Source organism: Paroedura picta, chromosome 2 (assembly GCF_049243985.1).
Source record: "Paroedura picta isolate Pp20150507F chromosome 2, Ppicta_v3.0, whole genome shotgun sequence".
Lineage (NCBI taxonomy): Eukaryota > Metazoa > Chordata > Lepidosauria > Squamata > Gekkonidae > Paroedura > Paroedura picta.
In genome coordinates, this window is record NC_135370.1 from 49,510,481 (window position 1) to 49,524,858 (window position 14,378).

Consider the following 14,378-nt stretch of genomic DNA (forward strand, 5'->3'; position numbering starts at 1 on the left):
CTGATCCTTTCGGTGATAAGCTTTGATGGAAGTTCAGAACAGAATCCCCCTGTTTCTCACACAACACAATCCTTTTAGTCCAGGGGTAGTCAAACTGCGTCCCTCCAGATGGCCATGGACTACAATTCCCATGAGCCCGCCAGTGTGCTGGCATGGGCTCATGGGAATTGTAGTCCATGGACATCTGGAGGGACGCAGTTTGTCTAACCCTGATTTAGTCAAAGCAGCAGAAGCCCCGAACAGCTAAGGAAAGAGAAAAAATCTCAAGTTTAACTCTGACAGCATCTCAAAGAAATAACCAGTAAGATGTGAGGAGCCTTTTGGAAGAGAAGGTGGCATCGGACAGCCAAGTTCTCTATCCGTATTGCAGCAAGGAAAAGGACAACCCAAGACCATCTCTGGATGGCATACAGAAATGCCTCTTTCCTTACATCTGCAGAAGCTGCAGCTTGGCAAGCTTTTGGGCTACGAAGCTAAGCTGGGTGTTGGGGAGGGGGGGGCCTGGGCGAGGAAAAGATCTAGATGGGGATTTCCTCTCCCTCTCTGGCAATTCTCACAGCCATTTCTTGCCACCTGCCAATCAATCCGATGCATACAGGAGGTAGAGAGTGAGCATGCCCAGTGATCCAGATGACATCAGCTTGATCAATGTTGAGGACCGGGAGGCTGCAGGAGAAGCAGCTGGAAGACTCAATCGGGGCTCCATTCGGTTCCCCATCAACGCCCTCTGCAGCAGCCACAAAAACAGGGAACTCGGCCAAGCGGGACGGTACAAGACAGGCTTCTCCCTGCAGTGGGAGGCACAGAGCCGGGAGACGGAGCCGGTTTCCTTGAGGGAACAGCAGCATATCTGGCCACTGTAGGCGTGCAACGCAGGTCTCGCAAAATGCCAGCCTAAGCAGCCCAGGCGGCCTCCGGGACGGCCAACAAAGCCCAGAGTTTCCAGAACACGCTTTCCCCCGGGAACAACGGGAGAAAAGCCTCCCGCCCGCGCTCACAAGCAAGGCAGCGAAACTTCACGCGCCTCCATAGCAAGCCCCCCCCCCCCGCGCCCGCCCTTCTTCAGGGTTTAACAGAAGTGTCGGCCACGGTCTTGCTTCAAGAGGGACCCTCGGAGAGACGCCGCATTGGGACCCCCAACCTCCGGGGTAGACCCCCATGCCCCTCTCCCACGGAAGAAAGAGACCCCCCTTTCCCTCACCAGCGGCCTCGGCGGCTCCACCAAGGGGCCCAACGCGGGAAAGGGGCCCAGCCAACCCGCCCCCCCCCCCAAGCGGTGGGAACAAGGAGGGAGGCGGGGGGGGAGCGCACAAGGCAGCGGCACCTCCGAAGCCGGTGGGGGGGGGGGTGAAAAGGGCGCCGCGGGGGTCAGGACCTCCAGGACCGACCACGCGCGCGAGAGAGATAGGGAGACGAGGCTTACCCCGACCACGACCGTGTCTTCCCCTTTGAATTTGGGGATGAATTTGTCTCCGCGGAGGATCTCGGCTTCGTTGAGGGGCCGGAACCGGCACATCACTTTGATGCTGCATTCGGCGGGGTCCGCCATCGCCGGCCGAGGGGAGGGGAGGGAGGCTGGCGCTGGGCGAGCCGCTACACCTTCGCCGCGGGCTCCCTGGGCGTCCTTTTCTCTTCTGCCCCCAAGCGACGGGTGGGGGGTGGGGGGTCGGTCAGAGGGCTCGGCAGCGACCAGGCATTTCCCCCCAGCCCAGGCGTCGGGCCGGCCCTGGGCGACTTGCGAGGACTTGTGCAGAAGAGGCGGGCGAGGGGCGTCCTGGAAGCCGTCGGCGGGGTCTCACTCCATCAGCCGCTCTGCCTGGGTTGCCGAGGGCTGTGGGGGGCGAAGGCTTGGGGGCGGGCTCCTTTAAGCGCCAGCGCCGCTCGCCAGCTCTTCTGCAGCCATCCTGCATCCCCGCCGGCAGCAACCACCTTCCCCTCCCTCCCCTTCCCCGGCTTTGTGACTTCATTGCGTTACATCGACCCCTCCCTAGATGAGGACAAAGCGAGGCCTTTCTGAAGCATCCTGGGAGTTGTAGTTCTCAAAACTATAGACTCAGACTCCTGCCCCCCTCCCCCCAAAAATAATGAACCAGGAGGGTGGGTCCCAGTGAAGAAACAAATATAGAAAAATACAGAAGCACTGGGAAACCAATATGGCCATAAAATATCCAAATTGGACTTATATAGAGTCGTCTCTCTTCAGTAATTCTTTTATTCTTATTTCACACAAGTCCTGGCACTTTTCGCCTTACAGCTTTTTCAAGGGACGGTTTTTATATTTAAGGACCAACTTCAACTTATTAACGAATCTCTTGATAGAGTATAAGGTCATTCAATAGCTAAACTTAGCTTGTGGCGCTGAAAGAATTACTGAAGAGAGACGACTCTGTATAAGTCCAATTTGGATATTTTATTGCCATATTGGTTTCCCAGTGCATCTGTACCCCTCCCCCAAAAAGGCATGGAAGGGGTGCTACTATATGTTGCTACTATCTGATGGGTGAGAAGTGGAGGGTTGGGTTTGGTGGAGTTGCTCTTCCCGTTAATTCCCAATGGAGTGTAACCTCTTTGGGGCAGGTCTTTCTATGCCTACTAATGGAGCTCCATAAATAAATCCATGGTTATCATCATCCGTTATATCCTTATTGCAGACTTCCCGCAAGGAGCTCATGTCAGATGGCAAGCATGATTTTTGCCTCCTCCATTTTGACCTGCAACTAATCTAGTTTGATTAGGCTGAGGGACAGTGATTGGCCCAAGTTTACCAATGGGGCCATCTTAGATAGCGTTGTTCTTGACCCATTGAAATGTCTTGCCCGAGATAGCATTCCCAGTATACTGAGCGACTGGGTGACGATATTGACTGTGGGTTCCTCCCAGCTCTTAGTTTGATTCTCTATGTTAGAGCTCTTGATAAATAATGGAGGCATTGTTATTTATAATACTAAATAATGGAGGAACTACCGTTAACATTTCCATTTTCCTGGTTTTAAGCACTTCATACTATTTGGGATATTATTATTGTCATACAGTGATATTCATGTTACCAATTCATCTTTTGTGCTCATGATATTGTTAACATCACATGTAAGATCTTCACATTCAAAATTATTTTAGCTGTAATAGAGGAAGAGGGGAAAGTGAGGGAATGAAAAACACGTTTTAGCAGCCTTTGGTCAGTCTTTATTTTGTAAAAAAAAAAATACCCTGCTAACATATATGATCTTCCAGTGTAGCTACACTATTTAAGTAGAATGCAAAGAGAAGTAGTTCTAGAAGTTATTGCACATCAGTAAACAATGTTATCACAGTCCTACACTACATATAGTTTTCTTCCTGTTACAAAAAAACCAAAACCCACAGGGTAGAAAACAACCCAAGAAATCTGTTGATTTGGCCATTAGGATACTTGTGACCTTAGTCCCAAAACATATTGCCATACAAAATAGCCTGTGCAATATTTTCCACCCCAAATACATGTCCAGAGAAGCATTTGAAGTGCTCTGGAAAGATACAGCCCCCCCTTGGTAACCTGGAGAGCAAGTACCTCATCACAGGGAAATATAATTTTGGATTAACAAAGACATTACTAATGTTATCAATGACTGATGTTGGACGCTTTCTACTTTGTGTGAACATGTACTTTGGGGCTCTGGATGCTTGAGTGAAACACTGTTTTTTTGCCATTATAAGCAGTCTTTTTTTTGGCAGGGAGACACATTTTTATATCCCATGGCACTTCAGAATTTCTTCAACATGGGGCATGCATATACCTCCAAAAGCAGTTTGTGAACATTTTTAGCATATTAGTAGTGTTAATCCATATGTTGAACATATCGGCTCCAAGACTGGCAGCCATAATACCCTCTACCTCCTGAGCAGACTAACCTAGGGGTGGGGTTCAGAGAGGTAAATGCCTAGCCTGAGGACTGGCCACGTTGATCTTTGCTCTGGCCTCAACTCAGAACCTGGCAGAAGAGGTCCATTTTACAGGCCCTGCAGAACTGTGAATTGTCAGGGCTCTCAGCCATCCCAGGAGCTCATTCTACCAGGTTGGGGCCAGGACCAAAAAAGCTCTGGCCCTAGTTGAGATCATACTTCCTTAGGGCCAGGAACCCTCAACAGATTAGTACCCGCAGAGCAAAGAGCTCTGCAGGGAGCAAAAGGAGACAAGCAGTCCCTCAGATAGGTTTAAGGCTTTAAAAGTTTTATAATGGTTTGAGAGAGATGTATCTGAAGAAGTGTGCATGCACGTTATTGTTATTCTTATTGTTATTTTAATTTATTACCCGCCACTCCCAAGCAGGCTCGTGGCGGGTTACAGATGTCCAGTTAAAACCCCTGTTAAAACCCTATTAAAATGGACAATACAGTAGACCAACAACCCAAGAACATGGCGGATAAACCCCCCTATCCCCAACCCCAATCCTACCTCTAGAGGGAGGGGGCAGGAGAGACCTAGTAATCAAGTTGCTGCTTAACACCAGGGGGACATGACAGCTTATACCCAGAATTAAACTTTGCTGGTCTTAAAGGTGTCTCTGGACTCAAACTTGGTTCAGTTGCTTCAGACCAACATGGCTACCCACCTGTAAGGATTTTTATGGTTAGCCAGATATAGTGTAGCGATTCCATATTGCATAGCAATATTCAAACTTTCTTATATATGATTGTATAAACAATGCAAAAACTGCTATTAGAGTATTGGTAGTACATAGATGTTTTTAGTAGGGTGTCATATAGACCATTTACGCACTGAGAACTTCACTGCCCCAGCTCCTGTGCACCGGGACAAATGCTCCCCTGTGTGGGGCAACCTGCCACGACTAAAACTCCAGCCTGCACCCCGGCATAAAATCTCCAGTGTGTAAATGGTCTTAGAGAGCAATCCTAAGCAGGTTGGAGAACTGCAAACTCTCCTATGACCATGTCAATTCCTGTAAACTGTGTTCTTGCCCGGCATACCACTGGCATATCTGACTGTTTGGGCTATAGCTTTGACATCATGTTTTGCAGCTTTAATATTTAATTTTGCTGGTCCTGATGAAGACTGATGCTTTAATGTTGGCACTCCTTTACAATGTCCTCATTATACCTAAGTTAATTGAATGTGTGTGCACTTCATTCTCCATGGGTGTTAAATCAACTTTCTTCTCTGTTAATATTGATTACAGTCACATGACAGTATCATGACAGAAGCAGGGATTTGAGAGTTTCCCGCTTCCAAAATAAACTTGTAGAATAGTATGTGCCATTGCCTAGAATTGTATCTTGATGCAAATTCAAATCTGCCCCTGCCCCCTAGTTAGGCATCATTGTTAAACAATCAGCTAAACTGAAAGTACAATCCTAGGAATATTTTCCTAGGGATAAGCCAGCCTTTCTCAACTTTTGTACTGTTGAGAAATCCTTGAAACATTATTCAGGCTTCAAGAAACCACAGAAGTGGCATGATCATCCAGAATATGGTTGGGAAGCATCATTATGTATATGTCCACTCAGGGCCTCTCCCCTTCCCACCCCCTCCAAGCCCATCATAGGCCATTTTGGGTGGGCCAACATAACCATATATGGTCATATCACCCAATGTTTAACAAATTTAAAACATATATACATTAATTACTCCCACCCATTTTGGAAACCCTTCAAGGGCTGTCAAGAAACCCCAGTTTTTCACAAATCCCTGGTTGAAAAAGCCTGGGGTAAACCCAGCTGAGTAAGAAGAGGTGTTGTTCTGAACTGGATTGCTCCCTGAACCACATCTGAGCAACACCATCCTAAAGATAATTACTGTCTTCTAAGCCTATTGACTTTAATGGATTTAGAAGAGCGTAACTCTGTTTAGGATAGCATTGCAAATCCCTACATACAAGTATATTCAACTTGCACAGATGTCATGCTGCTTTTTCTTGTGCACCTAAGTTCTAAAGAATAGCAGTTAGTTGAGGCTTCCCAGCATTTGTACATTGTGCAGCAGAACCTCCATGTAGGTAACCATCTCCTGAATCAACATATACACGCTGGCTGCAAACACACTGGCATCCCTAATGTCTTAGATGTAGGAATTTGATAGCATGTGAAACAGTTTACTTCACAGATTACAATGCTGCATGATCAGACTGAAGTAATCATCTCTATACATCTCTCAACATTGCCAGATCTATGGATACTATGGACAGAAACTGGAGCCATAAACAGACAAGACAGATCTTTCTACAAACCTGAAAAGGGTACCGGGCTTGCAGAAAAATATTAATAACTACTACTATAGAAACAGCATCTATAGCAGGGGTAGTCAACCTGTGGTCCTCCAGATGTTCATGGACTACAGTTCCCGTGATGCTGGCAGGCACTCATGGGAATTGTAGTCCATGCACATCTGGAGGACCACAGGTTGACTACCCCTGATCTATAGCTTCCAGGAAGCTAATGGACAACCACAACAGTATGCCAACCTTCAAGCCTTGGTATCTGTCCCTATAAGGCTGTTTTGCCTCTTGGTGGAGGAGTCGTCGGGGCCAGGCCTGGCAGCAACCACTTTGCTCCCCTGTAACTTGCATGACTCTTCCAGGCACAGCTACTTGCTACTGTTCAGCAAGCCGCCTCCTCACAAAAGCCAGTGTGGTGCAGCAGTAACAAATTCAGGCTAGGATCTGGGAGAGAAGGGATTAAATCTCTCCTCAGCCATGGAAACTGTCAGGGTGACTTTGGGCCAGTCACATGCTCTCAGCCTCACCTATCTCACAGGGCTGTGTGACGATAAAATGGGGAATGGTGCCAGCTGTTTTGGATCCCCAATGTGGAGAAAGGTGGTGTATAAATGAGGTAACTTTAATATACAGTATTTGCTGGCGTATAAGACTACTTTCCCCCCCTGAAAAACATGCCTCCAAGTGGGGGGGTTGTCCTATACGCCGGGTGCACTTCAGTTGGGATAGACATAGCTGCCCATAGTGGCCCACAGTACCATAATGTAATGTAACAAACTCTATATATTGAGTGGAAATGTTTGGGGGTCATCTTATACGCCCAGTCGTCTTATACGCCGGCAAATACGGTAAATATACCTGAAGATGCCAGGCAGATAAGTAGCAGGTTAGTTGGAGAGTGGTGTGAGAAGGAAGCAGGGAAAGGTGAGGAGATGAGGGTGGTCAGGAGGCAGAAAAGAGGAAATAGTTTGGGGAGGGGATACAGGGGGAAATGATGTACAAGTTGTTGCTGGTTCCCCATCATGCAACTTGGCCTGGCTCAGCAGCCTGAACTACATGACTTACGCAGGTTTCCTATAGAGAGGCTACCAGGGTGAAGGAAAGCATGGGGATAGGTAAAAGCAGAAAGGGGGGCTAGGCTGTGGAGGCTTCCAGGGAAGGGAAAGAATGAGTGGGGAGGGGGGGAATGGGATGCCCCTCCACAAGTCCTTGTGGTTCCCCAACATTCCTATTAAAGTGAGCAGAATTATTTTGAAAGGTAATTTGTAGACAATGCTTATTATTGGTCAATACATTTATATAGTGAGTCATCGCCTTATTGGACATTGGAGTGATTTTCTTTTTGCTATAATTCAAAAGGCAGATAGCCAAACTGTGGCATTTTGTCCTGTACAACACTTTCCTTAATTATTATACATTATTATTCAAGAACAAAACATTGTGTTTCAGTAGCATAGAAGGATTACTTTAAATGAGTTTGAGACAAGATAGATTGATAGAGCAGAACTTTTGTCCTGTACCTTTTCTGTTCCATTGCTTATTAACCTGCACAGTATTAATTTCTGATAGGCTATGCCCACTTAATTCCTAATGGCTTATTAATGGCCACTGGAATTCCTCCACAGGAAAGAAATATTGTTTAAATGTGGCAGTTCCCTGTTATTACTACTTGAACCAAAGTGACTCCAAAGTCTAACACCTAACAAACAAGTCAGTTCGATATAGTAAAATCACAGCGATTAAAAACCAGCCAGCTTCCCCAAATCTGCAAATCACTTAACAGGACTACAGCTCAAAAAGAGCATGCCCTCAAAAGAAGCATTGCCTTATGCCTCCTTTTGAAATATCCAAGGAGAACAGATGTTCTCCAGAATCTCATTCCAGAAGACTGGGGTGACAGTAGAAAATGTTCACAATCTGGCCAAGGAAATATAAGCCTGTGCATCAGACAGAACAGATATGATAAGCTGTTCTAGACAGGGAGTCAAGTCTTCTAAATATATGGGGCTCAGGTCAAAATGGAAAGAACCACACCTTGCTTGAATGGAAGTCAGAAATAATAGGAAACTGATTTTAAATGGTTTCAAATTATAGCAAACCATACCAGTTGACTTAACAGGCTTCATAGCATAACAAACCACAGTATTGTCCCAGATCCACTAGTTTGTAGTTTAAGGCCTGATAACACAATTAAAAAGTGAAGCTAATGCCATATGCATATTGAGTTAACTGACACAATCTCCCCCACGCGTTTTGAACGAAGTGCATGGATCCCACATGCCTGGCTCAGACAAACCCTGATACTCTTGGAGAAGAACATGTGCCACTATATTCTGCACTATAGGGTGAAAATCCTATTATGGCTTTTGTGACAATTAGCAAGTTGGCTCTCACATTCAAATCTTTAGTCAACCTGCTGCAAAGTGCCATGCCAGGTAAAATTTTCACACAGCTTTCTCCTTATGGTGCCCTCCCTTTGGACTGCTCAGAGGATACCAGCCATATCACAGGCTTTTTCTGTGGTGGGTAATCCAATCCAATTACTTAGAGCGGTGGCAGAGGATGCCTCCACTTTGCTGCCTTTAGAAATATGGATGAAACAAGTTTTATGTCAGAATGCATTTGGCAAAGGGCAAACTGGTTTCAGGATAGTTAAGCTGTGTTCTTTCTGTTTTTAAATGTTGTAGGTTTCAGTTCTCACTTCCCAGCTCTTAGAAAAAATCTTGTCATTTGGATGGTTGTTTGTCCTTGCACCCTAGTGCTGTTTGTTAGCCACCTTGAGTCAGAGGAGACAAGGCAAAGTGTGTTTCAAATAAATAAAAGAGAATGCTTAAATAAAATAAACTAACTGTGTGAAGCACGTGGGTTCTGATACTGCTATATCACAAGCAAGGTCGGTATTAGCTGCCGCGAGCTAGCTGGCAAGAAGCAGCGGGTTAGAAATCAAATTAATAACATTAATAAATAAATGACTTCCCAGCATGTCAACACACTTCACTATATAAAAAGTTGCTTCTCTAAGCTCTTTAGTGCATTCCACTAGACTGTTGGAGAATATCTTACATTAATTAATCAGTCTATTGCACGGAAACTACAAGCTCACTCATGTGTATGAAAATTCCTAGGCTTCCTACTTATTATCTCACTTTTTTAGGGCTAAAATACAGGCTAAAAATACTGCCAGAAACTAACTCCAACTCCTTTAATCTCTGCAACATTTAAAAAATGTCCTGAAGGTAAGAACATGAATTGGCTCCCAGTGGGGAGAAGGTCCTCAAACACTCCTCTATTTTTTCAGTTTGCTAAAGGCTAACAGCCAAGATGCATAGAGCCCAGTGCATTTTAGTTTAGAAGATGTATATTAATACTTAATGCACAGACACTAACAAGAGAGTATACATACACATTGTGTGCCTTTTGAAATAAAAAGGATACCATAAACCTAAAGAAATCAACCTCCCACCTTCTACTTCTACTGTCTTCAATGTGCTACAACTCACTGCTAAAATACAAATTCAGAAAAATCTAGTTAAAATTAGCAAAGTATAATTTTTATCACTTACTGAATCAAAGAGTGAATTACCACTTATTCTGCAAAATCAGACTGCGGCGATGAGGCAGAGGAAATTTGTGCAATACATGCAAATATACAGAGTACAAATGAAGAAAACCTAACAATCCATCACCTGACTCTACTAAACTATGCTGCCTGCATACTTTCTCCCATCCACAGACCATGATGTCAGTTTGTATTAGCACTACTTGGTTCAGTGATGCACACAAGGCATCCTGTTCACTGCTGGGAATTATACTTGCGGCCCCAGTTGTTGGTTGCAGTACTGGTTTGATGCCTTGACTAGCTCAAGTCATTATATATCAAGTGTATATATCAAGTTTGCTAAAAAGAATTGCCAAGGTACATGATAAAGAGCTGGCAGTGTATCTGATTATGTACTAGGCTCCTAAAATTAACAAATTGTCCTGTACATAGTAAATAAACACATATGCAAGGTGCCCATGTTTTGATATGTATTTTTATTTCCCTGCAGTTTTCACTTATCAAGAACAAGTAACAGGGAAAGTTGTCTGAACTAGTGCATAAACAAACATTCTGAAACACCACTACACATATCTAATTTACAAGAACCGTATAAAAAAAGTCACTAAAACACTACACTACGAAGGTGTCCAACGCTTACAGTCAGACTTTTTCCAACCCGTTACTTGCCTTGTAGCCACAGGAAAACTCTCCAAAATTGAAAGACAATCTGCCACAACCCTCCCCCCTCCCCCACCACCTGGGATGGCTCGATATCTAGACATCCAATAATTATTGCAATGATATATAATGCAATACATACCTGGTAAAATATCATTTATGTGGTGTGTTACAGTTAAAAGCCAGTTAAATTATGCAGACTTCAGATAAAATATAATCAGTTGAAAATTTTCTTCATATCTGCACAGTTTAATATGTGCTAGATGCATAATTTTTACTAGTCAGGTTTTCTGTGTAATTATTTTTTATAAACTGGTATTATAAATAGAAATATACATTCAAAATATATGGAAAAGTGGGTTACTACATTAAATTTGCATGTATCGATCCATCCCTTTCCCCTGCACAGTAATAGAAAATACTATTTTGCCTTGAACTTCATATTTGACAGTGAAATGCCACTAAAGTATTTACCAAAAAGTCCATCTAAAATTGTGAAACAAAATGAACCAAGTGAAAACTTTACATTTCCTTTAGAAAAAAATTACAAGAATTTTTCCTAGCTATGAATCTTTTAACTTTTTTTAGACACAAAGTTGGATTTATTTTTTACAAGATACAAAATGTAAACATGGCAAAATAAATAGTTAAAACAAGTGATGCAGGATCCCATTTCATGCTCATGATCCCATTAAAGAATTATTTTTAAATCCATTCAGTTGCAAATTCAAGTGCAAAAGCATGATGATGAATATCTACTATTCAAGTAACAGAAATAATATTGATGATACAAATAAACTATTTTACAAGGTAGTGATTTTCCCAATTTTACAAAATGTACATTATATCGACTTTATACGATATGATAGTCCATTTTAGGTCCATTTTAATTCCCTGTGATCCACAGAGTGCTGTTTTGCATTCAGTTGGAATATAAATGACTACACCATCAGCACAGGTTGAACCACTGCTTTGAGGTTATGTCACTTCCATTGCTACTGTTGTCTCTGCTATTCCATTTAAACCCAATCTTTCGGGTTCATGGTTCTCTCTGAAAAAGACAAGACATAGCAGTTACGAGTGGGAAGGCCAGTTCTTCTATCTATATGAGTTTCTGAAGACAGAGCAGAATATTAATCCCAACATAAATCATTATAAAAATTAAATAAATATATTGATTTCCATCTATATGAGTCCTCATTGGGACTCAGCAGGACTGTATTCCCTCAATATTGCAGATCAGATCAGGTTCACAGTTTTGATATTAACCTTTAAAGCCCTCAACGGTCTGTAGTTCCAGTGATCAGCAATTGCTCAGGATCCCTGGACCCAAAAGAAATAAAACTGGCCTCAACCGGAACCAGGGCCGTTTTGGTCCTTGCTCCAACCTAGTGGAATGCTCTCCCTGACATGATCAGGGACCTCTGGGACCTTCAACAATCTGGAAGGCCTGCAAGACAGAGTTGTTCAATCAGGCCTACAGTTGAGGAAACTAGCACCAAGGAAATACTAGCCTCACTGCTCATAAAACAACAATGCACTATCCATGAAACACCAACCACCCAACACTTAATTTAATGTATTTTAATTTAAAACACTTAACTGTTTATTAATGTAACTTTATGACTTCTATATGCCTTGCCGTTACCTGCACTGAGCTAACTGGGACGGACAGGCTCTAAAAATGCTGCTGCTGCTGCTGCTACTATTACTACTACATCATGCTATAAAAGAATTTGAAATGAGCAGGCAACATCTGCTAAAATATCACAAGTCAGATCTATGGTTAAGTACGATTAACGGTTGCTAGAAGGTGGAGCTTCGCTGCTCTTGATAACTTATTTGCCAGAATTAGTTATGCAAATGAGTTATAAAAACAACAACCGCAGAATGCAAGGTGAGAAAATACACTCATATGCTCATTCTGAATGTTTCATGTAGTCTGCAGGATTTATCTTTTGTGCACACCCATTACATTATTTGGGCACCACATTTAAATGTTTTCTTCTCACAAAGATATGCAGCCCCAAGTCAAACCTCGTCCCGTTGTCCCCTATACATACCGTGTTATGCTGCTGATGGCACTGCTAGGAGTCCCCTTTGGCACTCTGTCCATACTGGCAGCAACCGTGGCAAGTTTTAAGGCTGTTGGCGATGGTGCTGAAGTCCTTGTATTGATATGTACATTGACTGGAGATACAACACTGACATTGTTGAGGTGCACTGCGTTAGTGAGACAAGAATTGTTCATAGGAAGCGTCTGAGGACTGTTTGTGCACAATGCTGGAATTAAGTGGTTTGTGGTGGTATGGCCAACTGTCCTTACAAGCTGTACAGTTGAGATCCCTGGGCTAGATGATAGAGCCATGTTGGTGGAGTACAAAGTTTTTGATGTTGCTGTTAGAAACAAACACACTTATTACAATTTCAAGCACACACCAAAGGTTTTAAGCAAAAGAAAACATTACATAAAATGTAAACCATTGTGGAACTGATCTGCAGCTAAGTATCTATTGATTTTATTTTATCCCTATTAGCATGCAATATGAAGTAGGCAGGTTAACTGATGTTGACATGTATTCTATCAACCGTTGCTAATCAAGGAAGGACAATTTTGCCCAATTCTCTCCTTCAACTACAGACCCTTGTTTCGTCCCCTTAGCTTGTTCATGAAAGTCTATTGAGCAAACAGAGGGAGACAGGAAAAGAATGTCCCCCCCACAAAAAAAAAAAAAAAAAAAGATTTTTGGGATCGGGAAATACCAATATTCCCAAATCCCAACACAAGTACGGTATTCAGGTTCCCAATTTCTTTTGGCTTGCTTACTTGCTTATTTATTTGTAATATAAATTATCTATAAGTAGAATAAAACACAGATATAGGAATTTAAATTAATAGATTTTAAAACATTTAAACCAGAAAATAAGACTAAATTGCCTGATTCTCTCTATCTTGTGGGATAAGGCAGGGAGAGGGTCACAAGAACCCTTTAACTATAGTCTAATTCGGTGGGTTTCTGGCAGGGAAGTCAGCAGTTGCAGATATTGTTTCAGCCTCAACTAGAGGTCTGCTGGAACAGCTCCATTTTACAAACCCTGCAGGACTGATTAAGGACTCACAGGACTCACATTTGGAAGTCAATAGTCAATGATCCCCATAAGGGACGATAGAGACATTTTTGTGGGTATCTGGAGCTCGGAGGGGGAGGGGGGACGATGACTGGATTTTTTTTAGGTACAAGCACCAAATTTACAGCATTTCCACTGGTGTCTCACCTCAAAAAATAAACAATGCTCTCCTGTTTCAAAAAGACTGGACAAGGGGTCTAATTCTGTGGGCTTCCAAAGAAGCTGACCCCCCATCCTGGACTGCTTTCATTGGAAGGGGGAAAAGGCATTTAAAAGATCATGGTGAATTCTGAAGATGTTTAAAGGGCTCACCCAGAAGGCATTTAAAGAGACTGCAATAACTTTAAATTCAACTATCCGGCTTTCCCATAAAAATCCTAAAAATATTTTTGGCATTTTTCCAGAGCAGTCATAGTCCCAATATATATCCAAGTGAAAGAATAACCAATTAGGTATTTTCTGGCTATTTTTTCTAGCTTGGATATACTGAATACACAACCGCATTACTGAATAAACAACTGTATTTTGTGACCTTGACCAAACCAATGACTTGCCTTGAGTGACGCAATAAGCTTAAAGGAAAAATGGGAATCTGAAACTAGGTTTATCCACTCCTAGTTTAACACTTACTGAAAAATATTTGGATCCCCCCCCCCCTAAAATTCAGGGCAAGATCCAGGAAGTATATATCAAACCTTGTGTATCCGTAGTGGAACTTTGGGAAAACATGACAAAAAGTTGCAAAAGAATCGGTGAGCATGCAGGAGCAACCACACACTTCTCTAGCTTACTGGTCAAAAAGAGAGGCTGCACAGCAAGAG

General features: G+C 43.1%; 2 protein-coding genes across 5 annotated transcripts in view; both read right to left on the reverse strand.

The window, feature by feature from the left end:
• KIF5C (kinesin family member 5C) overlaps positions 1 to 1,948 on the reverse strand; it is a 132,785-nt gene extending 130,837 nt beyond the window's left edge. For all 3 annotated transcript variants that reach the window (XR_013228093.1, XM_077320109.1, XM_077320110.1), the window contains exon 1: positions 1,424 to 1,948. Coding sequence is in view for 2 of the 3 variants with exons in the window: in XM_077320109.1 (XP_077176224.1) it covers positions 1,424 to 1,549 (126 nt within the window). In the remaining variant the exon portion in view is untranslated. The remainder of the gene's footprint in view (positions 1 to 1,423) is intronic.
• An 8,277-nt stretch (positions 1,949 to 10,225) lies between these two features.
• EPC2 (enhancer of polycomb 2) overlaps positions 10,226 to 14,378 on the reverse strand; it is a 61,810-nt gene continuing 57,657 nt past the window's right edge. For both annotated transcript variants that reach the window (XM_077320112.1, XM_077320111.1), the window contains exons 13-14: positions 12,492 to 12,825; positions 10,226 to 11,479 (exon numbers count right to left, since the gene is read on the reverse strand). In XM_077320112.1, coding sequence (XP_077176227.1) covers positions 11,407 to 11,479; positions 12,492 to 12,825 — 407 coding nt within the window. In that variant the 3' untranslated portion in view covers positions 10,226 to 11,406. The remainder of the gene's footprint in view (positions 11,480 to 12,491; positions 12,826 to 14,378) is intronic.